Here is a 24,215-nt window from a genome sequence, read left to right as displayed (position 1 = left end):
TGTCCGAAGAAAAAAAAAACTCCTTAGCAATTGTCGAAGAAAATTTTTGCTAAGATTATCTACCTAAGTCTACAAAATCTGAGTTTTGAAAAGAACTTGGTGACACTTAGTTCCTCAAGTTAGTGTTTCTTGTTTAATTTACATATATATAGAGTTGTAGCTGCCAGCAAGCCACAGAAAATTTGATTGACCAAGGTGTACAATACTACAAGTATGTTGTGAAGTGACCTGATAATGGAGTAGAAAATGTGCAAGTACAGAATGACTGATGACAGAAAAATCTGAAAATGATACTCTTATCTATAACAAACCAGTTACATTAGTACACTACATTACACACATTAATTCACTCAAAATCATGCAGTGAAACCTCAAATCACACCTAAACTAGGAGTACAAGATTTTTCCTCTTCTTTAAGAGACACACACAACAAAGGAACAGACAGATTAACAGAAGGTTTGTTTTAGAGCTCAGCTTTTGAAGTCTTGATACTCTCACCAGAACTACCAGCTTCTTCAGCAATACTAATGACCCTAGGTTCCTTCTTTTTCTCCTCAGCCAGCTTCGGCACAACAACCTTCAACACCCCATGTTCAAGATTTGCTGATACTTTGTCCAGGTTAGCATTTCCAGGCAATCGAAACTGTCTCCAGAACTTTCCGCTTGTCCTCTCAGCTCTGTGCCATTTCTCGCCTTCAATCTCTTCCTCTGCTTTTAACTCTCCACTTATTCTCAACACTCTGTTATCTTCGACTTCAATCTTCACGTCTTCTTTCTTGATCCCTGGAATGTCCAATAAAATCATATGGGCTGTTGATGTTTCTTTCCAGTCAGCTCGAGCCATTGCCACTGATTCCACAACTCCTTTTGGAATGGTCAAGGGAGTTTGTTCGAGAATTCTGAAAGGATCTTCCATTGGGAGCATTAGCATGTCTAAGAGACTCTTACCGGAATAAGGTGTCAATGCATTTGTTTGAAATGGGAAAGTTGTTGCAAGACTTGTTAGGATCAGAAGGGTGATGGGAAAAGATCTTAAAATCGCCATTTTACGATAATTTAAATGTTAAGTAGACAAGGGTATGGATTAATTTTTTTTTAAACGTAGAGTAGACTTGTTTTGCAATGCTTGCTTGGCTTATGATCTGTTGGTAAAGGCAGGGGGTGAGGCATTTTATAGGGTGTTTAATGTGCATGAAAAAGAAAGCTCTAGAGTTTTCAGATGGTCTTTAAGTGGAGTTATCTACTGGGCTCTAGATGTTTAGATGTGACTTCTATTCAAGGTAAGGTGAGCCTGGAAAGTTCAAGAACTCAGTCCTATAATTGGAATTTAAAATACACTTGAAAACATCGGAGCCCTGTTTGTATTGATCTACTTTCTCAATTATCCTAGTGGACCCACTAATAATATAAAAAAAGTACTAAACAAATATATTCTTCTAAATTTGTTTAAGATTTTATTAATTTCTGAATGTATTTACAAAAACGCATTCTATAATTAAAATTAACCAAATTTGCAATATTTTTAACATTTTCTGAAAACTGCCTAAATTTTGCATGGTTATATTCAGGGGTGTACATTGTTCTTCAAAATCAAATAAATCGACCCAAACTGTCCCTTTTTCCGGCCAACCCAACTCGAAAATTAAAAATCGTAATATAATTGAGTTGAATCGGATTTAACTCAATTTAATAGAGTGGACACAATTTTAAATTTTATTTAACCAAGGCAACCTAACCCATAATATTTAATACACGGAAAATTTATACTCTTATTTTATATAAACAAAGGAGCAAATAAATTTGTACATGATGTGTTTGCTAAAGTAATTTTTTGAATTGTTTAATAAGTTGCTTTTACTTGGGGACTTCATTTTTTGATAAATGCTTGTATCTTCTTTGTAGATCGTCTCTGTACCTGACATGTGATAAACTTCTTTTATTTTATTATAAATATATATAATCACTGCAGTTTTTTTACATTTTTTAATATAAGCATTTTTTAGATCATTTTTTGTTATATTAAAGAGAATATAAGATCGTGCAGATTAATGATGAAAGATTTAAGTGTTAAATTTTTTAATTACCCGTCTAAATCGGACCGAACCAACCCAAACAAATTGGGTTGGGTTACAATTGGAATCAAAAAATTATCAAACCGTTTTTAATTGTTTGGATTGATAAATTCTTCAAAGCGGACGAACCCCCCTATCCATATACACCCCTAACTATATATGAAATTGAATATTAACATTTTGAAACTTAAATCAAGTTGTAAAATCATAATTTTGCAAAATTTTTTGAAAAAATTGATTTTTGCAAATACAAAATACACAGCAAACGAACTATTCATCTTTAGAACTAACTCTTAATAATAAAAGCAAAGGTTACATAATTACGAGTTACGAATTCCGAATTTGTATAGAAGTTATTGAGATTCAAATTCAATCACCTTGAGGTAGCATCTAGTTTAGCTAGTTGAGTCATCTGTCAATTAAATGTCTTGGAGGGGAGATGATGATCAGAGAGAAGTATGTTTCTCTTTTGATAATCTCTCTGAGGTCGCACACAAAGCACACAAATAAACATATTTTAAGTTATGAATTTTTAAATTTGTATTATTATCTGCAAGTTCTAACTTGCTAGTATAATAACGAGCCTCTCAAGCTCCATACGCAATTTCAACATACTTTGTATATTAATTTATTTGCTTTAAAAAATCTATTCACAAAAAAGGTTTAATTAATTTTTAATTTTATTATTATTACTTGAATAGCAATAATGTATTATTATATGTCGCTCATTATTTACGATTTTAAATTAGATTTAAAAATTTTTGTCAACGTAATAATAACTGTAAGGATTAGACACAAAAAATGATTGAAAAATTATTTAATTTAAATTGAATTTGAAATAAATTAAAATTATTAAAATTATATATAATGTTAATTAAGTTTGGCTTTATTTAATTAGATAAATAGTGATATTCGAATTTACTAATATTAATTATGAACTTTATTTGTTAAATAATTAATTGAGATTTAATTATAATACAAATGAAAATTTTGAATCAATAATAATTTTTAATTAGTTAAGAGTTATAATTCAGTTTTCTACCATATATATAGTATATCTTGTGTGACTGATTTTTGTATGAAAAACTTTGACTAAAAAATCCTAGCCAGACATCAAGAGAGAAGACGGAGAGAGTAACAAGAAACGATTATGTGCTAGTATACATTCAATCCTTGCGTTCAAGTATTAGTGTGGATAACGATAGAGCGCAGATCGTGAGAGCGGGATGCATGGTGATTGAACAAATTTTAGATCTCTATTAGTCAACCAATTTTTAAAATTTCTTAAGGTAAACAATCTGCGAAATAAATATGTGTTTTTCGCATGGATCATGTGGTGCGTTTCAAAAATTTGGGTTTTTCATATTTTTAATTACAGTTTCTGTTGCGTTTTATACCTCGAAACTTTTCAATAGCATCGGAGCTACTTGCGAAAAATGTGTAATTCGTTTATGTGTATACTGATTTTTAAGATGATAATATCTATATAATCTTCCATAACTGTTATGTATACGATTTTGTATATTTTGCATGATGTTACGCTTATATATTTATATATATATATATATACGCGTGTGTGTGTTTTGAATATATGATATTCATGAGAGTTGTATAATTATATGATGATCATATAATTTGTATATATATTGATATATATATGATTTATTTTTGTTTTTATTATGAGAATCATATTTGATACGATTCTAAATCGAATACAACAGATTTGCAGAAATCTTGGACTGATATCCGATTTTCGCGAACGAGTACCTTTTCGGAAAGGAAAACGTGTGTCTGAACAAAACAGATGGATAAATCCATCATAGACTCGCTTGTAAGGCGTTTGACATTGTTTAGGCCATGTAATCTGCGATTTAATGTCATCGGATTTAATTTGGTTTTTGTCATATTTGATTTTTATGATTGATCATGATGGGTATGATATGTTAACATCAGATTATGTGTTCTTACATGTTCTTATGTATTAATTGAAAATGGTGGATGTTTACGCCTTATGACCTTAGATTAATGGTTTGTGGTTTTTTAAATACAACTTACGTGTCATTTGATCTTGTAATTATTAAATCTCGAATTAACTCGAGTTCTCCTGTAAGTTCATTAGATTAGTTTTATATGTCATATTTATAACGCACATGAAGACATGAAGATTTAAAGATTAAGAAAAGGTAATCACACATGGAGGATATCCGACGAAGCAATATAAAGAAGTGACGACTCAAGAAAGAAGACATGTAATAGTTAATTTGTATTTGTTTTCCACGAGATTGACCTAGATATTTGTCATTAGCTTGATAAAGATCACATAGGATGAATTAATAACCAACCACGTTTATTTTATTATACTTTATATATATATATATATGCGCATATGATTAATGTATGTATAAAGTAGTTTATAAAAGCATGTTTAATTAGATTCAGGATGTATGTATTAGATACGACACCTATGTCATACTTGCTTAACAAGTTAAAATCTGTAAGGACTAAAGATAAAATCTGTAACGACTCAAAATTTTAAAATTATCAAACGGTCATGAGATTCTGGTGTTTATGAAATACGAATTTTCATTATTTCTGATATGGGACAATTTTGTCAAAATCGAGTTCATAGAACTTGTAAGGTTGTGGGTTTTAAGCCAGACCGTTGTGATTCGCTCACTACCTGAAAATCAAACAATTGATGAATATTAATTTTTAGTAATTTATTCAAGGAAAAAATTGGGAATCTCGTCATGATGGGATCATGGTCATTATAAAATTAATAAAACCCTAAAGTTAATATCAAGTCGATCAGATGCCTTCCGATATGTCCAATGTGTTAACCTCTAGATCGATAAGGAGGGGGTTCACCAAAGCGAGATACTCCCATCTATTGTGGGAGATGTGTTAAAATATGTTGAAACTTTTTGATTGTTGGATTTGACTTAACTAAGTTACCACAATAAGATTATGAACTTAGAAGCATGAAATTTTGCGAGATTTATTGGATAAATATGAACTAATGTTATTCCACCAAACTATCCAAGAGATATATACTGGATATAATTGACAAATGTTGTCTACCTAAATAATCATGTTTTGGGAAAAAAAAGCCAAAGTGACATAAGACATGGTGAAATATGTATCTTTGCTCACTTAATATGATATAGAAGATATTATTCTCGGATAGATAGTTATGGCTATTAGTTTGATAAAAATAGTGGGAGATATATATTGCATATATATATATATATGAATGATCACTGAAACATAATTTAATGATTATATGTAGACTGATTCATTTTATGCACTTTAATATTGTAGATATCAAATGACAAATAACACAAATAACTTCTATATGCAATAGTTCTTGAGAATGACAAGTTGACATGAAATAATTTTCTCGACTAACATAAGAACTAGAGATTTTTCCTCAGGTTCAAGGATGTCACTCAAACCCTAGAAGTGGACAACTATTTTAAAACTAGAACTATTGAGAGTCGACTCTCAATAACTCTAGTTTTGATTAAGGTCAAAAAATGGAGAATTGATGGCTAGAACTCTAATTTTGGGGGTCGACTCTCAAAACCCTTGAAGTGGACAACTATTTTAAATTATAACTTATACTCTAAATATTTTATTTCCTTATTAATTAATGATATCTATAATAAACTATAGTAACTATAATGTGTTATAATTTCGTATACCCTATTTTGGTTTTGATTATTCTTTCAATCACGACCATCAGATCTTATTAATCAATTAATCAGGACCATTAAATCTAATTATTAAAGAGATAAACTATTAAAGGGATATACAGTTTGCAGGTTCGAATTCCGTCAACGAAAAATATTTATTTATATATTTATAAATTTACAAATAAGCTCCCAAATTCGAATTTTACCGGCAACAAATATTTATATTATTATTTATAAAAATATAAATAAGGCTAATAGTTCAAATCTTATCAATCACATACTATTATTTATAATATTTTATCTTAATTAAAAATTATATAAATTAAAATAAAAATTATCGTAATAAGACTATAATTATATATTAATTAATTTTAATATTTTTTTACTTAAATAAATTCTATAAAAAATAGAAATAAAAATTATAACATATTTATATGGACCTGTACATTGCACAGATTGTAAATCTAGAACAGTTAAAATTCAAAAAATTTAAATTGCGTAAACTTATGGGAAAAAATAAAAAATGATTTAATTTTTTTTTGCGGGAGAGGTATATTTTGTACTGAGAAACAATATAAAAAGAAATGAGTTTCCTTCATATGATAAAGTTTATTATCAAACTGAAGATCATGCATGATAGTTCCGGAAGATAATAAAACCTTAAGGACAGAAGAGAGAAACACCCGCAGTAAATGAAATGCAAACAAGACCACTAATCTGAATTATATGTTCAAGCTCTTGATTGATCCAAATCTTTTTTCGACCCTAGTCCAACTATGATTCTGTCCAAAGAACGAACCAAAGGAAAATCTTTTAGTTAGATATATAAATAATTGAATTATTAAACTAGTAAAAAACCGAAGGCCTTGACCAAAGATTTTATAATTGGATGTTTATAACTATTAAGACACTATCATTAAGTAGATAAATAAAATAATCAAATACTTGTTTTCCACCAGCCTTGTCGACAACCTTAATTTTGTAGAATAACTAAAATTTCTACACCAAAAAGTCAATTAAAAACAAAAATATCATTAACAACCCAAAAATACCCCATATTGAATCCAAAAAATCATCATATATGACACGCAGGAACAAAATCCTCCAAAAACTGTCACTTTACATATAATTTTACTTTAAATAAATAATACCACGAGCTCATATTATTCATGTATATACCAACTATAAACCAAGTCAATAATAAATAAGGCCCCATAAATTTGAAAAATTCAAATACATATCAAACATCATTGATGTAATTAAAACTGTTCCAATAAAGAAACGAAACAAATCTATACTATATTATAATAATCGAAATGTGGTATAATTTGGTATGCCTTTGGTTGATTTGATTATCCCCATTTATGATCGTCAGATCTTTTTAATTAAAATATTATTATTTATACATTACCTAAGATTCAGGTTCGAATCCCTACAATAACAACTATTTATATTATTATTTATAAAAATACTAATAAGATAATGATCCAAAAAGAAATTTACTATAATTATAAATAATATAAAAATATTAATAAAAACCGGTGCGTCGCAAGGGTTGTAAAACTAGTATAATTAAAAGTTCGAAATAAGAAAATCAAGTATACAAGGAAGAAAGTCTCTAAAAAAATTTAATTAATTTTTTTAAAATATAGACATAAAATTAAATGGTTTCAAATACTCAAATTTAGGAAAACAAATTAAAAACAAAATGATTTAATATTTTGATTCCAAAAAAGCAGAGTATCTTCGCAAGAAGAAACGATGTCTTATGTGACGCGAAAGTACTAATTACCTACTTGAGCTATTTACACAAACCCTCTACAACTCTTTCGCTTTTCCGGCGACATCTACAGTAATTGGTACGTATTTTACAACTCTACTCTCTTCCTTAATCTCTTTATTCTCTGTTTATTTCTGCTTTTGATCTCAAGATTTTGTGCTTTTAGCTTTATTATATTGTTTATTTTTCCAATTTACGGGCTACAAGAGATGAATTATGAATGTTTCTGTTTAATTTTTTGAAACATGGGTTATGTTTGAAATGAAGATTTCGAAATACCCTTTTGTTTTTGTGATCAAAGATCAAGGTTTGTTTGTTTAAATTGGTGAGAATGTAAAAAAAATGTTTGATATTTAGGGTTTTAAAGACTTTGTATGAAGCTGTTTTCGTAGAGACTGGATTCGACAGTGGAATAGTCTTAAGCTTTTATATATCGATCAAACAATGTAGATAGATTTCATTTAGAACTCAATATAGAACCTCTACTTTATAATCCAAAAGATCAGAATCATTACAGAGTAAAACTAAAACAAAGAAGAAGAAGAAGAAGAAGAAGTGTAGACTAGTATTTACAGAGGCATAACAGAATTCTGTTATGATAAGCAGGCTAAGATTGTTTGATAAGTAGACTGAGTGATCAGGTATTAATAAGCTAATTTCTTGATGATATATGCAATAGTCCCCCCGCGGATTGAATGGGTGACTTCACATTCAATCTGTGTAACAGCTGCCAATGAGGAAGGCGACCAAGACCTTTAGTAAAGATATCAGCAAGTTGAAGATTACTGGGCAAATATTGAGGTTGGATTAACTGAGACTGTACTTGTTCTCTAACAAAATGACAGTCTAAAGCAAAATGTTTTGTTTTAGGATGGAAGACAGGATCCTTAGCAATATCCAGAGCTGCTTGATTATCACTGTGAATCACAGTAGGAAGAGACTGTGGAATCTGCAACTCAGTAAAAAGCAAATTGAACCAAGAGATCTCGCAGGCCGTGTCAGCTATAGCACGTAATTCTGCTTCCGCAGTAGAACGTGAAACCACCTTTTGCTTGGTAGAATGCCAAACAACCAAAGAGCTTCCAAGCATAAGGCACATACCAGTGATGCTTTTGAGCATGCCAGAGGAGTCAAAAGATGAACCCCAATCACTATCACAAAAAGCTTCAAGCTTAAGTTTGGAAGATGAAGAATAAAACAAGCCTTGAAATGGAGTGGCTTTCAGATATCGTAAAACACGCTGTACAACAAGCATGTGTGGGGCACGAGGAGCCTGGAGAAACTGGCTAAGATGATGCACTGCATAAGTGATGTCAGGACGAGATACTGTTAGGTATAGAAGTTTTCCCACAAACTTTCTATACAAAGACGGATCATCAAGAAGTTCGCCTTCTGTAGGAGACAACTTAACAGTCTGATCAATAGGAAGAGAGAGAGGTTTGGCATGTTCCAACCCAGCTTCAAGCAAGAGATCACGGACAAATTTGTGTTGATGTAAATATAATCCATCACCTGTCCTCTGTATTTCTAATCCAAGATAATACTTTTATTAGATAATACTTGGCCAAACCTAAATCTTTAATAGTAAAAGTATCATTTAACACAGACTTTATATGTGAAATGAAATTAGTATCAGTCCCTGTAAGCAAGACATCATCCACATATACCAAGGCAATGATGAAGGTGTCTTGATTCTTATAGAGAAACATGGAATAATCTGCAACAGACTGTGTAAAACCAAGGTCAAGAAGGACAGAGGCCAATTTTTCAAACCAAACGCGGGAAACCTGTTTCAAAACGTAGATGGACTTGTTTAATAAACAGACATAGTTAGACCCATGTAAAGGATGTCCTTTGGGAAGCTCCATATAGACTTCCTCCGGTAAATCACCGTGGAGGAAGGCGTTATTAACGTCTAGCTGGTGAATATCCCAACGCTTAACAGCAGCCAAAGCAAGCACAGTACGAACGGTGGCCATTTTAGCAACCGGAGAAAACGCATTATGATAGTCCTGTCCCTCAATCTGTGTATATCCCTTTGCTACCAGGCGTGCCTTAAACTTGTCTAAAGAACCATCTGCCAAATACTTCACTTTGTAGACCCATTTGCAACCTATAACCTTTTTATTAGAAGTAGGCACTACAGTCCAAGTATTGTTGACTTCTAAGGCATGTAGTTCCTTGGTCATTGCATCGACCCAACGGTCATCAGTAATAGCTTGGTTATAAGTAAAAGGTTCGTGAATCGGTGACTGAGAACTAGTAGTACACGCAAAAAATTGTGTACCAGGAGAATAATGAGAAAAATTATATTTAACTGGATCAATGGGGCAGTTAAGCAGAATGGTGTTGGCTTTGGCATGACCAGTAGAGGTGATATAGTCCTTTAGCCACAATGGTTTAAGTTTTGGACGAAGGGAATCACGTTGTGGAGGGACCATAACAGGGTCACAAGGTGCAACACATGATGGAGACAAGTCACTAGAAATAAATTCAGTATTACTAGGTACGGGTGATACAATGTGTGGTACAGTAGAGGAGATATTAGGAGAAACATTAGTAAAAGCAACGTCATCCAGGGGTGTAAACAAAAATTCATTATTAGAACATGAATCAGACTCTGGAGGTGGAAATAGAGGTGAGGCTGAATGTTTCAAATCTGTGGCAAAAGGAAAATAATCTTCAACAAAGGTGACATGCCTTGAAACATGAAATTTGTGAGTAAGTGAGTCATAGAGCTTATAACCCTTCTGTGTTACGGAATAACCAAGAAATACTACTCGAATAGATCGTGGGGACAATTTATCAGAAGTATGTATGGACATATGTGCTAAACAACCGAAGACCCGTAAATGGTCATAACATGGGGTCTGATTTAGAAGTTTCTCATATGGAGTGATGTAACCAAGAACAGTCGTAGGTATTCGATTTATTAGATATGTCGAAGTGAGAATACAATCACCCCAGAAAGAGGCAGGTAACTGTGCTTGAAACATAAGAGCTTGTGACATTTCTAACAAATTTCTATGTTTTCGTTCTACTCGCCCATTTTGTTGGGGAGTATACGGACAAGTTGTGTGATGAAGGGTGCCCTGTGTAGACAAGTAGGAAGTAAATTCTTTGTTAATGAACTCACCACCATTATCAGTTCGAAGACACTTGATGACTGTATGGAATTGAGTATGCACATAGGCAAAAAAATCTTTAAGAGTTTGAACCACATGTTGTTTAGTAGGTAAGAGTGTGGTCCAAATAGCCCTTGTGCAATCATCAAAAAGGGTCAAAAAATATTTACAACCTGTATAAGTGGGGGTCCTATATGGGCCCCAGACATCACAATGTACCAAATCAAATGGTGCAACAGCATGAGACAAACTAGATGAAAAAGGAAGTTTGCATTGTTTGGCAAGTGGACAAATATCACAAGGTGTACCAGCCTGTTTACTAGTACAATGTTTGTCTAAAGCAGAAATTTTAGCCAAGATTACAGAAGGAACATGTCCTAGGCGTCTATGCCAAACTGGAAATGTAGAGGTAGAGGTATTGTGAGAAGTAGCAAGTGCAGATGCATCAGGAATATTGAGAAGTTGATACAACCCTCCAATGATATTACCAAGAACCAATTCCTTCTTCTGGTATTGGTCCTGCAGATAACAATCAGTCGAGGTGAAGTGAATGACAGAATTGAGTTGTTGAGATAGTTTGCTAACAGAGAGCAGATTAAAGGTAAAACTGGGAATAAAAAGGAATTCTGTTATGACTATGGATAATGGATGCAATGACACTGAACCCATATGTGTAACTGTGGCGATTTCTCCGTTAGGAAAAGTAACAATGAGAGGACTAGATAATGTATTTACGTTATGCATAGAGGACAAATCACAACACATGTGATTTGTAGCCCCTGTGTCAAGAACCCAAGCATGAACAGGAAGGTGTGAAGTGAAAGCAAAAGTAGTACCTGCTATGTGAGTAGCAAGGCTGTATTGTCCAGTAGTAGGTTGAGAAATATTAGCAGGTGGACCACTCTTATGCAAGCATTGCATTATAGTGTTTAGTTGTGACTGTAAGGCATCCATCTTAGAAGTCAAGTGATGTTCATTTAGATCAGAAGGATCAGGAGATTGCTGAGAACTTGAAATCTGCATAGCATGTGGTTTGGCAACATTAGTTCCCTTAGGAGTAACAGGATAGCGGCGTTTACCTTTATTGTTTGGATAGAGTGGATGTGAGTTGTTATCAATTTTCTGTGTGTGATAATGTGATCCGGTTTGAGTGTTATTATCATGAGGTGTGGTATTGGTATTGGAATGAGGAGGTGTTTGGTTGGTAGATTGATTGTTCGGAGTACGAGCCATATGGAGATTTCCGATCAAAGCGTTTGCATAAGAAAAACGATGATTCATTCAAGAAGAATCGATCGGAATGATCAATTGGAAGAAAACGAGTATAGTAGATGTTCGAGTTCGAGAGAAACTCGAAGAATCACATAGAATCAACGAAATCAAGCGAAGATAAGATCAACAGAAATCACATAGAAGCAGAAAAGATCGAAAATACACAAATTATAACCGATCAATAGAAGTAATGCATACATTTATGATTTTGTTGATGAAAAACGGAAGAAAAACGAAGATCGATAACAACAATCAAGAAAACACGAGATGCACAAAACCAGCTGACTTACAGATCTCGACGAAATTGAAGGAGGCGACGTAAGGCAAATGTAGATGCGGAAGAAAGCTCTGATACCATCTTAAGCTTTTATAAATCGATCAAACAATGTAGATAGATTTCATTTAGAACTCAATCTCTACTTTATAATCCAGAAGATCAGAATCATTACAGAGTAAAACTAAAACAAAGAAGAAGAAGAAGTGTAGACTAGTATTTACAGAGGCATAACAGAATTCTGTTATGATAAGCAGGCTAAGATTGTTTGATAAGTAGACTAAGTGATCAGGTATTAATAAGCTAATTTCTTGATGATATATGCAATAAATAGCAGTTGTAAAACACGTGTTAGAAACAGCCTATGATGAATAGATAGAGCAAGATTGGAACTTGATTAGTGGTCATGATTATTATAACTATATAAATAAATAATGTCGGTTTAAAGTCAGAAAGCCCCATGAATAGTGTTGTCGGATGGATTTCTAGTATGTCTGAATCTTTCATTATAGCAGTGGCCCTAGAAGTTTGTAAGCATTAGTGCGTACCCTATTGAACTGGGAATGACGAGTATTAATTTTATCTGTGTATTACCTTATGTGCTTAATACTTGTCTAAATTTTTTTGAGGAACAGATAAATATTAATTTAGGCATGTATAACAGTCCTTTGCAAAATGTTGGATTTTTTTTTTGTTTATAATGTATAAGTTAGGCATGTATGGAATGCTATGGAATTGAAGGGATTTGAGTTTACTACTTTTGCTGTGTAAATTTGGGACATGGTTATTTTATAACTGATAATTTTTGTAAGGCTGGAGATCAGGTTTTATTAGTAAGGCTCGTGTGTAGTTTTGTAACTAGTTTGTATATAGCGTATGAATATAAAAAAATTGAAAGGATTGATTTGTGGGGGGGGGGAGTTGTTTGACATTCATGTTTTCAATTATGAGATTAAATCAGGTCTCTAGTAATATCATTTGCTAGTGGTTTATTTAGAGTTGATGTGGGTGAGCTAATGTTTTTGGTATGATTTATGAAGTTAAATTACTGAGAATGATTAAACCTTGATCGGTGTCTTGGTGCTTGGTGTGAACTGTGAAGTACCTTGGTGAAGTATTTATTAGAATTAATGCATAACATATGGCGTAAACAACGAGCTCTTTAGAAGCCATATTACTGTTATCAAGCAAGTATCCAAGGAAATGGGTTCAGGAGATTAGCAAGTATCTTTGAATTATCTTATATACATGATTAGTCAGATATATATTTAAAGTAGTTATATTGGTTGTAGGAGACCAAGAGTGGATGACATGGATAGTATTTCTTATTCCGTTCAACCGACTGCCTCTTCAATATTATTGTTGTTATTGTAAGACTACAGGGAAAGCATAAATTTGTTTTAATGTCTATCAGTAGTGTGTTCATAACTGCCCCTGTATGCATGCGTTTGATGCGTAAATGTCAAACTGAAGATGCGTTGTTTATAATTGGAAAACAGATCTGATCACACTTCTATATTTCTTGAGTTACACGTTATTTGATGGCAGAAGAAAATGATAGGGAAGAAGAAATCTTCACAAAGTACTATGTAACCTTACTGCAATTCAGCTTTTAAAGTCTGTGTCAAAGTTCGTCGTTACGATACGAAGGTGTATGCATGCAACTCGAGTATATTGTTTCGGAGTCCGAAGATAAATATAGAGGCTAACAGGTATATCTAGAAGATTTAGTAGTAAAAGAGTTTCATGGATAGGTGAAATGGAGATTGGAAGAGACTTGAGAGAGAAATTACAGTTCTGTAAAGTGGTTTGTAGTAAATTGTCAAAAGCAAAAAATAAGGGCTTATTCGAGAGCAGGGGAATCCATGTAACACTTGTTTTAGTAGTCACATAAAAAATGAAGTACAGTTTGACACATGTCTGAAATATCAATAGAAATGTAACTTAAGTGCAACGCTAATTCCATTAAAAAATCATTAGTACTTAATGTACATTTGTATTATTGGGAATGTGCATAGTCAGTTCTTTAAGTGTTCCACCTTTTTAATAAAACAATGTGTTGTGTGTATGGTTTAGCCAACCAGCTCCATAATCCAACCAGCTCCATAATCACACCATCAAACTTTAAATCAGTCATCCAACTTTTTCTCTGCTCTTGTCTTTTACTTCAGTGATTGATGGGCACCCCGGAGACCTCACGTGAACCTTGTCCTGATCGTATACTCGATGACATTGGTGGAGCTTTTGGCATGGGAGCTGTTGGAGGTGCAGCTTTTCACTTCTTGAAAGGAATCTATAACTCGCCTAAAGGAGAACGCTTCAGTGGAGGCACTCAAGCTGTGCGTATGAATGCACCTCGTGTAGGTGGTAGTTTTGCTGTATGGGGTGGCCTCTTCTCCACTTTTGATTGCACGATGGTCTATGTACGGCAAAAAGAAGATCCATGGAATTCTATTATTGCTGGAGCAGCCACCGGGGGTTTCTTGCAGATGCGTCAAGGCCTCGGTGCTGCTTCCAGATCTGCAGCATTTGGTGGAGTATTACTTGCTTTGATTGAAGGTGCTGGAATAATGCTGAACAAAGTTATGAGTAATGCGCAACAAAACTTTCCTCCAATGGAAGAACCTTTACCTAATATGCCTGGTATTCCTGGATATAATATGGGTCAACTTCCTGGTCAAGCGCCAATTAATATCGAGGGCATGGGGAGTGGAGCATCTGCAACATCACCTCTGTCATCATCTTCTTCCTCGTGGTTTGGCGGAATCTTTGGTGGTGAAAAGAAGCAGGAGACTGGTAAAAGCAGTGGAAGCAAGACAGAGGTTCTGGAGAGCTTTGATGCCCCAAGACCTCCATCATTTGATTACAAATGAGAGTGACAATCTATGCTCTGTCGCTTGGAAGTTGCTTTCTATAGAACTTATTTGTATGGTTGGTGATTTTGTTCTTAAACTTCTATTCCAGATGAATTAATTTTAGATTGATGATCTAGAATACACTTATATATTCAGTATGTAAGTATTCTTCAAAAGAATTTAACAATCTTGGGAAAGAAATAATCATATTGCCTATTCTCTTTTAGTGAGAGAAGATTTGTGGTTGGTTTTTTGTGGAATACTTGTTACATATTTTTTTTAATAATTATAAATCAATGCTACTTTTGGATCTGTAAATTGATATGTATGTAAATTGGTCGCATGGACCTTGTTAATAGTCATGAATATCTTTCAAATGAGTGTATCCCACTTTTATACTATATTTTATGGAAGATGAGCTGCATAATTGTTACTGCAAAGGAATCCTATTGCAGGTTGGAGAACTTTCAGAAGCATTTTAATGTTTGCTTAAAATATTAAAATCCCAGGGATAGAAATTCATATACTGCTTCCAGAAACAAAACAGTGCATTACTGTAATAAACTTCTACAGATAATAAAAAAAAATCATTCTTAGAGCTGCTGCTCTGCAAGATTTTGAAGGTTTTGCAACTCAATAACTCAACCAGAACAGATAAATCTCTAGTACATTTGCAGCCATTGTGATACTTCTACCGGAATTGTCTTGGAAAGACCCCTGTGAGCCTCCTAATTAGTATCAGAGGTTGCATCAGTAATATTTACATACATGTATGGTGTGACACACAGTAGATTATAAATTAGTGTTTGATGAAAGTACTTGATTAGCTACAAAAGGTTCCATCATTTTCGCATGTGGCATTTCTTGATTAACAGCTGAATGGGAGAATCCTACCGTCCATGGTTTCAGTACTGTTGAGCTCTACTTGTTTTAGAGTTTGTAGCTCCTTAACCTGATTTCTAGTGTTTTAATATAGTTTGCTGCTGCTTCAACGATGGTTGCCTTGCCACTCTGCAAACATTGATAAATTAACGTACAATTTTAGTAAGAAATAAAAATGTGTGCCGCCACAAACAAATTTTAAACAGAAGTATATAACTGTTTGAAACTCCAGCTAGCTGCAGAAATGAAGTTCAGTAATAAAGACAGGTGTAATGTGTGCGTGTGTGGTATAGAACACGATTGGATAATTTATTGTTTACCCACAAATTTATATATTCGAGTAAAAAGATTCCTTGGAAAATAGCTATAACAAAACATTATGTATTTATTCAAAATGCATACATATAGTACAAATTGACCATAATGCTTGAATAATTATGGAGCATGCACACTACACACAGTTTAGACAACTACGGATAAATTTGAAAATATATACCTCAGGAGGAAGATGAGGGAGCATTGCATGGAGACGAGCAATATCTTCTTTCTTTAGAACTACATACTCCTGATTTAATGATGGCTCAGGTGCCTGGGGTGCCTCATTTACGGAAGATTTAGCACTATTAATGGTGCCGCTGCCACCAGAATGAATTTGAGATAACAAGTCAAACCTCTGATCAGCCATAGTTTATTAAAAAATAATACCAAAATGCTAACACAAACTAAAGATTATTTTTGCTCTGTAAGACTTCTAAGTTTGCTTCTAAAAATGAAAAGTTCAGCATATAATATATGTTCTTAAAGCAATGTCCTGTTTAGGTGGCTTAAATATGACTTATTAAAGATGACAATGTATATGCAATAATTTACTATGAAGGACAGGAATATTACCAAGATGAAGTGGCATTTAATATTTTCTCGGCAAGTATCATATCATCAGGGGTTGTAACCTGCAAAGTACAAGACAACAGAATGCTGGCTTGTCAATAAACAATGACTAATTTCAGGATGAGGTACGTACTACGCGCATAAGAAAAAAGGTTCTCTAGCTATTGTCTGGAATTATTTATAATCCTTTTGTGTTTATAGATTATTATCACCTTGATGTTGGTGTAAGAGCCTTCTGTGATGTAAACTGGGTGTTTAAGGTGCTCCACAATTGACACATCATCAGTGACTTCCAGACCTTCCCTGCACAGGCATACAACTGAGTGTGATTCGATATATATTCTACATTCCTAATCATTAGTGAGATATTAAAAGAACTCCTTAATAAATAGTCTCTTTAAAATCGACACAAATCAATTTGTGCTTATCATATGAAATATATTTTATAATTGACTTGATTCATGCATAAACCAAGATATAGTCTCTTCCCGTGAAGATCATAAACTTGACAAAATTATGTGTATTATTTCAAGAAAAAATGACAAAATAGCCGATTTTTGAAAAAATTTAACAAAAATAGCCATTCTGAAAAAAGTGACCAATTTTGGCCGATTGAATACTCCACTGTCAGTTGGGTATCCCAATTTGTATAAGATACTCCACTGGTAGTTGGGTATTTCATATATGGGATACTCCACTAACAGTTGAGTATCTTATATAAAGTGGATACTCCACTGACAGTTGGGTATCCCATCGGCCAAAGTTGGCCAACTTTTCAGAAATTGGTTATTTTGGTCAATTTTGTGTAAAAATAGGCTAAATTTGTCCTTCACCCTTATTTCAACTTAAATTAGAGGAATAACTGATGCTATATGAATACTGGCAAAGTACCTTATCTAATTATATGTGTATTTCACTAGTAAATAATATTAAAGATTATATAATATAGAGCATTTTGTTTTTAGCTGTTACTCTCATACTAGTGAGATGATATGCTGTGTAGGGTTATCTTGAGCTCATGGCAGCTGACTACCTACCTTGCTTACACACATTACACTTTGTTCTTACGTCTACTTCAATCATTATCAATTAAACAGACTTCCATATCTGTTGTAACAATTGGATCTGGATTAGATCATAAACTAAACAGACGTTTAACCCAACATATATATGCAGTACCTATTAACAAGCTCGAATCCGTTCTTTAGTAACTCCGGCTTCATAACCTGGGAAACAAAAAAACATGAATGATTATCTCAGCCCTTCTAAGAACTCACCGTCTAATGTTGCAAGTTATCAGTCACAAAACCTGCGGGGTTTGCATTTCCCAGAGTGTTTTCCTGTCCAGAGTTTTTACTACAAAAGACTTCATATTTGCCTGCATGGTAATATACAAAAATGTGATGGAGGTTTAAGTAACATCATTTCGTGAAGGCTTGATTATGCAAAGGTAAAATTATATTATCAATTATGTGGTGGAAAATAAAAAATTTAGCAGCAGAGATATTTGAAGACAATTTACGGCAAAGAAGAAATGAATTGTATGTCAGTTTTAGATGAAGTACGAATTGCAAGACTGTAATAAGTAAGATATTTCAAATTTATCTCCAAGATTAGTAGGCAACATTATGGTTTCTAGTTCTGTATACGAAAGAAGCAAATGTTGGAAACAGTCTCTGTACATTGCCAAGAAATATTGCATGCATACATTCTGGATGAAACCTGATATAACTTACATTCTATTAATAGAAAAGTTTGCAACAGAAATGAAGCCAGTATAATATTATGGGAACAATATATTTAGCAGAATTAAACTTCTTACAATATTACATTTAAAATAAATAATTATATTGTACAAGTACTTTTTTTAAAATGACAAACAGCCTGATATTAGTATATAGATCTTTCGTAGTCATTAGAGAAACTCCGATGGTTGGCACCTTTCAAGGTGTGCCAATTTTGCCACATCATGTAAAATATTCTATTTTATTTTTCTCTCGTACACATCATTTTTGTTTGAAAATGCTCCAGTAGTTAGCACGCCAACAAAAGATGCCAACCTAATATTCTATTTGTGATCGGACCCATAAATTAAGTTAGCACCCTACTTTATGGCTTTTGGCATCCCATGCCACCTCACTTGGCACATCATTGGCATCCCAACAACTCCGATAGAGTGCTGACAAGGGTGCCATGCCATGTCATGCCACATGGCGTTGGCACCCCTTATTGGAGTTGTTCTTGAGAGTCAAAAATGGAATTAAGCTATTGTCATTTGATCATTTATATTGAAAAAATAGAACTGTAAATCCAAATTTACGCCTTTACAAATGAACTACACATTTAACCTGCCAAGTGCATTACCATAGTGATCTAATAGAAAGGTGTGTAAACTCTTATACAGTAAGGCAAAACCTGGTACCTCACTTCACTTTAAATAGTTTACCACACTGTACTTTGAACAAGGAACAGTGGGTATTTGCTTTTCTTTTTACTATACTATGATAGTCTGAAGGGCATCTAGTAAATTAGATGAGGACTCCCAGATTGCAGGTTGTATTAAGTAATGTAACATGGGATCATTACTAGCACCTCTTTTATTGTAGCTTTAGCAGGAACACCAAGGACAGCTGCTCCAATTAGCCAACCATCTATCAGAACCTGACAGGAAACCAATACAAGAAAACTATGATGCTCTTATATACCTGAGACTTCTTTATGACACAGCTTAAGTTTCAAACTTAATGTGTTTACAACCTTAACTATGCAAACTGCTTATGAAATCTAAGATGAAACATATTGGTCGTTCTGTCTTAGAGAAGTTTGCAAGCACCATCACTTTCTAGAAAATTAATTCTATAATGAATATATGTGCTTATTTTGTTTTGTGTCAGGAACTAGGGTTTCTGACTTTGAGTTTTCTGAATATTTGATTGTTTTTGTTGTTTTCCGATTTTTAAGTGCAGAATTGTAAGGATAACAACTAGGATATAGAGATATATTAGAGAATATAGAGAGATTCAGAAAGAAACAGAGAGATAAGAGCAGAAATATAGATCAGAGATAGACAATCAGAGAGAAACTTGCAAGAGAAGAAAGAGTTTTAGAGTAAGAAACCCTAGAGAGAGAAAGTAGTTATAGAGAGAGAAAGAGGTTGGTGGCAAATGCCTTTTCCACATATTCAACATAATCAGCACAACAAGCAATTACAAGTATTTATAGACCTGCACTGATACCTAGCTAATTCTAGTGACTAGTGAAAAGACAGAACTACCCTTCCCTATACTATTACTAACACAGCACAGTAAAACACAACCATACTACACAGTAAGTGCTAATACAGTACTAATCCTGACAATTTGAAATGAACATTTTGATGATTTGCAATGAGAAATATTATGAGGATCATGAAACTTCACTGCATTTCTCCTAGTTTGAATTTTTACCATTTCCATCAAATATCTGCACTTCACCTGACCCCCCTTTTTTGATGTATTTAAATTTAAAAAAAAAAGGTTCATTAATAAAACAAACCTTTTTCGCATCACTTGATGACACAAGAGGTCTTGCAGAGTCATGGATGCACAAAAGCATAGAGTTTGGATCAACTGCCTGCAGAAAATATATCCTGTAATATATCACTTATATTGCCACGCGAAATCAAACAAGGAACAAGAATCGGGGACCATTGCAAGAAATGCAAAGGTAAAATAAAAAAAATATACATCATCCAAACCATCCCAATGTAGATTGCAAGTATTATCATTAGCCACCGTAGCCTCTATTTGTTTATCATGGCATATTGAACCAAAAATAAAAAATTAGCTTAAAATATCAAACAGTTTCTTTTAGGCTTTTCAACATAGAGTAATTATCCGTCTGTATAAGGTTATAAGTTATTACTAGTATTAGTATCAGTACTATTATGGGGCCAAAAGTAAATTCTATTAATATACAAACAGATCATGTAAAAGTTTTCACTCTGCAGTGCTGAGATATAATTCTTGAATAATTTGATTTGATTAATCTGTATACCATTGAAGTTGGCAAAGCAAAATTAAGAGCAGATAAAAGATGTACAAAATCAAGATAAAGGAGAGTCATGTAGGAGAACGTTATGGATACATTAGAAAATGTAGCTTTACTACCTTTTGAAATCAAAGAAAATGCAAGAACAATCAACGTGGATAATCTACAAATCACAATAAGGGATGGGTTGGAAACTTTTAAAGTTTTAGAAGTAAAGGGTATGTTGATTCACCACTATGTTTTCTTAACCAAGTTGGTCTGCGTCATTTAACTTTGTTTAATATTGGTAACTAAGTATAAGAGATTCCTCTTTTCAATTATGTTGCACAATATCACATACAATTTATTATCATGAATCTGTCTTTTGCTAGAATTCTGTTTATATTCATTAGCTCATGTAGATATTTACATTTGATGTATTACCAAATCTTCAATATCAGTGTTGCATCACAAAGTACATTTTTTTAACACAACCAGAAATATCTCCAGGAAAGAAGCTACTATTTAGATTATAACAAGTCTAGTTGTCAACATTGCAGCCTATGCAGAATTGCCTAGTAACAGCTTATTTGATGCTTATACCTATAACGCATCCTTGAATACTTAATTTAGAAGAGCTGAAGCATCATTGAAGCAACATCCACCTACCTGAAATCCACTATAAACAGAATCTTGTCTTTCCTTTCCAGGCAATGCAAACTTTAGGTCCACGTGAGTCTTTTCTTTAGCATCTGAAAGATATGAAGCTAGTTTTATTGTTTTTTTTCGTTATTGCGGCACCAACCTAACAAAAAAGAAACTTTTTCTGTTTGCAGTTTCATTCTATATCAAGAGCAGAAAGAATAGGGTATTACTGTCTTAGTAAGTTGAGATGGATGTAAAAGTTTGCATCACTTCAATGTACTTAAAAAGGAAAGAAACCTCTGACCTTCAAAGATGTCTTGGTAAGAAGGATCACAAACCACAATGATTTCCTTCACTTCAGGCATAAGAGAGAAAGTGTAGAAACTGCACAGAATAAATATGAAATTAAAAGGCTATAAATACGACGAAAAGAGAACGGTGAGAACTATATACTTCTATCCTTTCATTCTTGTAATAAACAACAATGAATAAACCACACTGAATAAATCTTCTTTTGGGGGGAGGGACTTTCTGTGGGGTCAGATTGTGTGGTAATCATATCCTTTGACTATCATCTAAAAAATCGGTAACAAAATTATTCAACATATCAGAGTAATTGACACAAAATATATATCCCGTTTACATGATTAAACTGACCGAAAAGATAAAACCTGTACAAGAGACTCTTGATCTTGTGAAGACTAAAAAGCGATCCAATACAATATCAGTTGATGTGTAAAGTTCCCGAATTATGGAACATTTATAAACCACTTAGTGACAGTTTTAAAATAAATACAAGCCTCTATTATTAGGAAATGAACCAATATTATAAACAAGAAAATAATACAAACATGAAAACTCAATCTTTCTATTGATATGTGACTATGCATATCCTTTACTTCTATACGGTGTCAAAATGTAAAAGAACTTGAGTTTAACAAGTTGGATGAAGATTGTTGTAAGTAGCTTTAGATCATATATACCTATATAAAGCAATTGGCTGCCCAAAAAGTGGAAGGTACTGCTTGGGCATGCTTGCCTATATGCTCAAAGTATGACGAAGCCATTATGAGTTAGATGAAAAGCAGGTAATACATTCATAATTTGGACATAATTTTTAAAGACAATGAAAGAGAGACGAGGGGCTTACACCCATTCTTTTTCCTTTGCCTCCGGCCAAGAGAATTACTGAAACACTTTTCTCCGGCACAGATTTGTCAGAACCCTATAAAAAGACCCCCAACAGATTGTTAGCAATTATGATCCTTTCCTGAGTCCTGGTTAACAATTCTATACATAATTGTGTCTAAAAAAAAGTACTGTCCAAAACAATAATGGCAGGACAGTAATAATGTAATCTCAAACCTGACGACATTACTTAATAGTTAATACCATCAATTGACAATAGACATGTTAAGCTACCACTTATCGCAGACCCTTCGTCTATCAACTAATTCTCGAATTATAATTCCAAAAAAACTAAAATTTGCACCAATTTTGTCATACTAAATTATTGATGATAATAATCCTATTCACTAATTATGATCACTTGTTACTTCATTTTGTACTAATTGATCCTACCCCTCTTCTTAGGTATAAATTATTCATATAGAAATAAACTAAATAATAAATACGCTAGCTTCAATGCTAAATACAGTTCAAGTACATGAAATTAGCTCCATAGTCCAGGATTATAATTCTACGAAACAATTATGGTCTTAACATGAAATATTTAGAGCTAACAGAGGAATAAGCAGCACAAATCCACATTTCAATATACACACACATATTTATGTATAATCATATAATTTTTAGTTTTGAGTGTTTCTCACCTTGATAAGCTGAGAAGCACTAGCAGAACAGCAAATTCTCGAACTAACAGCTGCACCATCATTTCTCAAAGATAAGATTTTGGGATTATGGGTATTTGTTAGACTAGAATTCTTGGGGATTGGAAGAAAAATCTTGGAATTTGGCAGTGAATTGAAGGAGTTCGATGAAATTTCAAGATTACTTAATTGTGAGTAAGAAGAGCAAGAAGACAAAGAGAAACATGTTCTTAGAACACTCATCTTTTTTAAGCTCACATAAAACACACACTAAAATTTGGTTGTTGTTAAGGATGTCTGAGTGGAAATTGTTAGATGATTCATTCTTAAACATACTAGTCAAAATTATACTTGTGATTATGGTTGTTTGAAACGTGGATTCACCAATCATTAACTGTATATATATATACAATAATATATTAGAAGTAATGCAAATGATTACAAAATAATTCCCAAATCACCGGTGGCTAATTAGAATTAACAAAATAATACCCAGGCCAAATACACACACGCTTCGGCATTTTTATACAAGTTATTACTCCCGTCCCAAAGAAATTATATATATATTGGGGACTGTTTTATATATCGGATAAGGTATTCGGCATGCATTTGAGCTCTATTTTACATAAATTTTATATATACCAATTAAATCTTTCTAATTGTACTTTTCTCTTAGCAACCAAGGTGAACTAGTCATTTTTATTATTACTCCCATCCCAACAAATTTTATATATTAGGGACGGGGATTAAATTGTATATATTAGGAATAGAGATTCAGTGCATAGGATTCGACACGCATTTTACCTCTACTTAAAATATGCTTTATATTTACCAATTGTATATTTCTCTCAAGTTTGAGAGTTGACTCTTTTAGCAACCATTTATCTAC

General features: G+C 33.1%; 3 protein-coding genes across 3 annotated transcripts; 1 reads left to right on the top strand and 2 right to left on the bottom strand.

Annotated features, from left to right (window-relative positions):
• Positions 1-280: 280 nt before the first annotated feature.
• LOC141667195 (22.0 kDa heat shock protein) lies at positions 281-1,161 on the bottom strand. The gene has a single exon (XM_074473595.1). It carries the CDS (start codon positions 1,044-1,046, stop codon positions 465-467), a length of 582 nt encoding a protein of 193 aa, XP_074329696.1. The 5' UTR covers positions 1,047-1,161; the 3' UTR covers positions 281-464.
• A 6,324-nt stretch (positions 1,162-7,485) lies between these two features.
• On the top strand, positions 7,486-15,300 carry LOC141667176 (mitochondrial import inner membrane translocase subunit TIM17-2-like). The gene is made up of 2 exons (XM_074473572.1): positions 7,486-7,627; positions 14,391-15,300. Exon 2 carries the CDS (start codon positions 14,397-14,399, stop codon positions 15,090-15,092), a length of 696 nt encoding a protein of 231 aa, XP_074329673.1. The 5' UTR covers positions 7,486-7,627; positions 14,391-14,396; the 3' UTR covers positions 15,093-15,300.
• A 246-nt stretch (positions 15,301-15,546) lies between these two features.
• LOC141667168 (2-C-methyl-D-erythritol 4-phosphate cytidylyltransferase, chloroplastic-like) lies at positions 15,547-23,811 on the bottom strand. The gene is given in 15 exon segments (XM_074473560.1): positions 15,547-15,953; positions 15,955-16,031; positions 16,034-16,085; positions 16,453-16,591; positions 16,848-16,906; positions 17,057-17,147; positions 18,024-18,070; positions 18,154-18,222; positions 19,437-19,505; positions 20,379-20,456; positions 21,522-21,604; positions 21,802-21,881; positions 22,481-22,536; positions 22,648-22,722; positions 23,330-23,811. Coding segments are annotated over 15 exon segments (1,302 nt in total). The 5' UTR covers positions 23,570-23,811; the 3' UTR covers positions 15,547-15,866.
• Positions 23,812-24,215: the final 404 nt, after the last annotated feature.

The sequence above is a fragment of the Apium graveolens genome, chromosome 1 (genome assembly GCF_009905375.1).
Source record: "Apium graveolens cultivar Ventura chromosome 1, ASM990537v1, whole genome shotgun sequence".
Taxonomy (NCBI): Eukaryota; Viridiplantae; Streptophyta; class Magnoliopsida; order Apiales; family Apiaceae; genus Apium; species Apium graveolens.
Note: the sequence above shows the minus strand (reverse complement) of the source record. Positions and strands in the feature narration are given on the sequence as shown.

What these genes read in the sequence shown, in the direction of transcription:
- LOC141667195 (XM_074473595.1), bottom strand. Translation starts at nt 1,046, where the DNA reads ATGGCGATTTTAAGATCTTTTCCCATCACCCTTCTGATCCTAACAAGT.
- LOC141667176 (XM_074473572.1), top strand. Translation starts at nt 14,397, where the DNA reads ATGGGCACCCCGGAGACCTCACGTGAACCTTGTCCTGATCGTATACTC.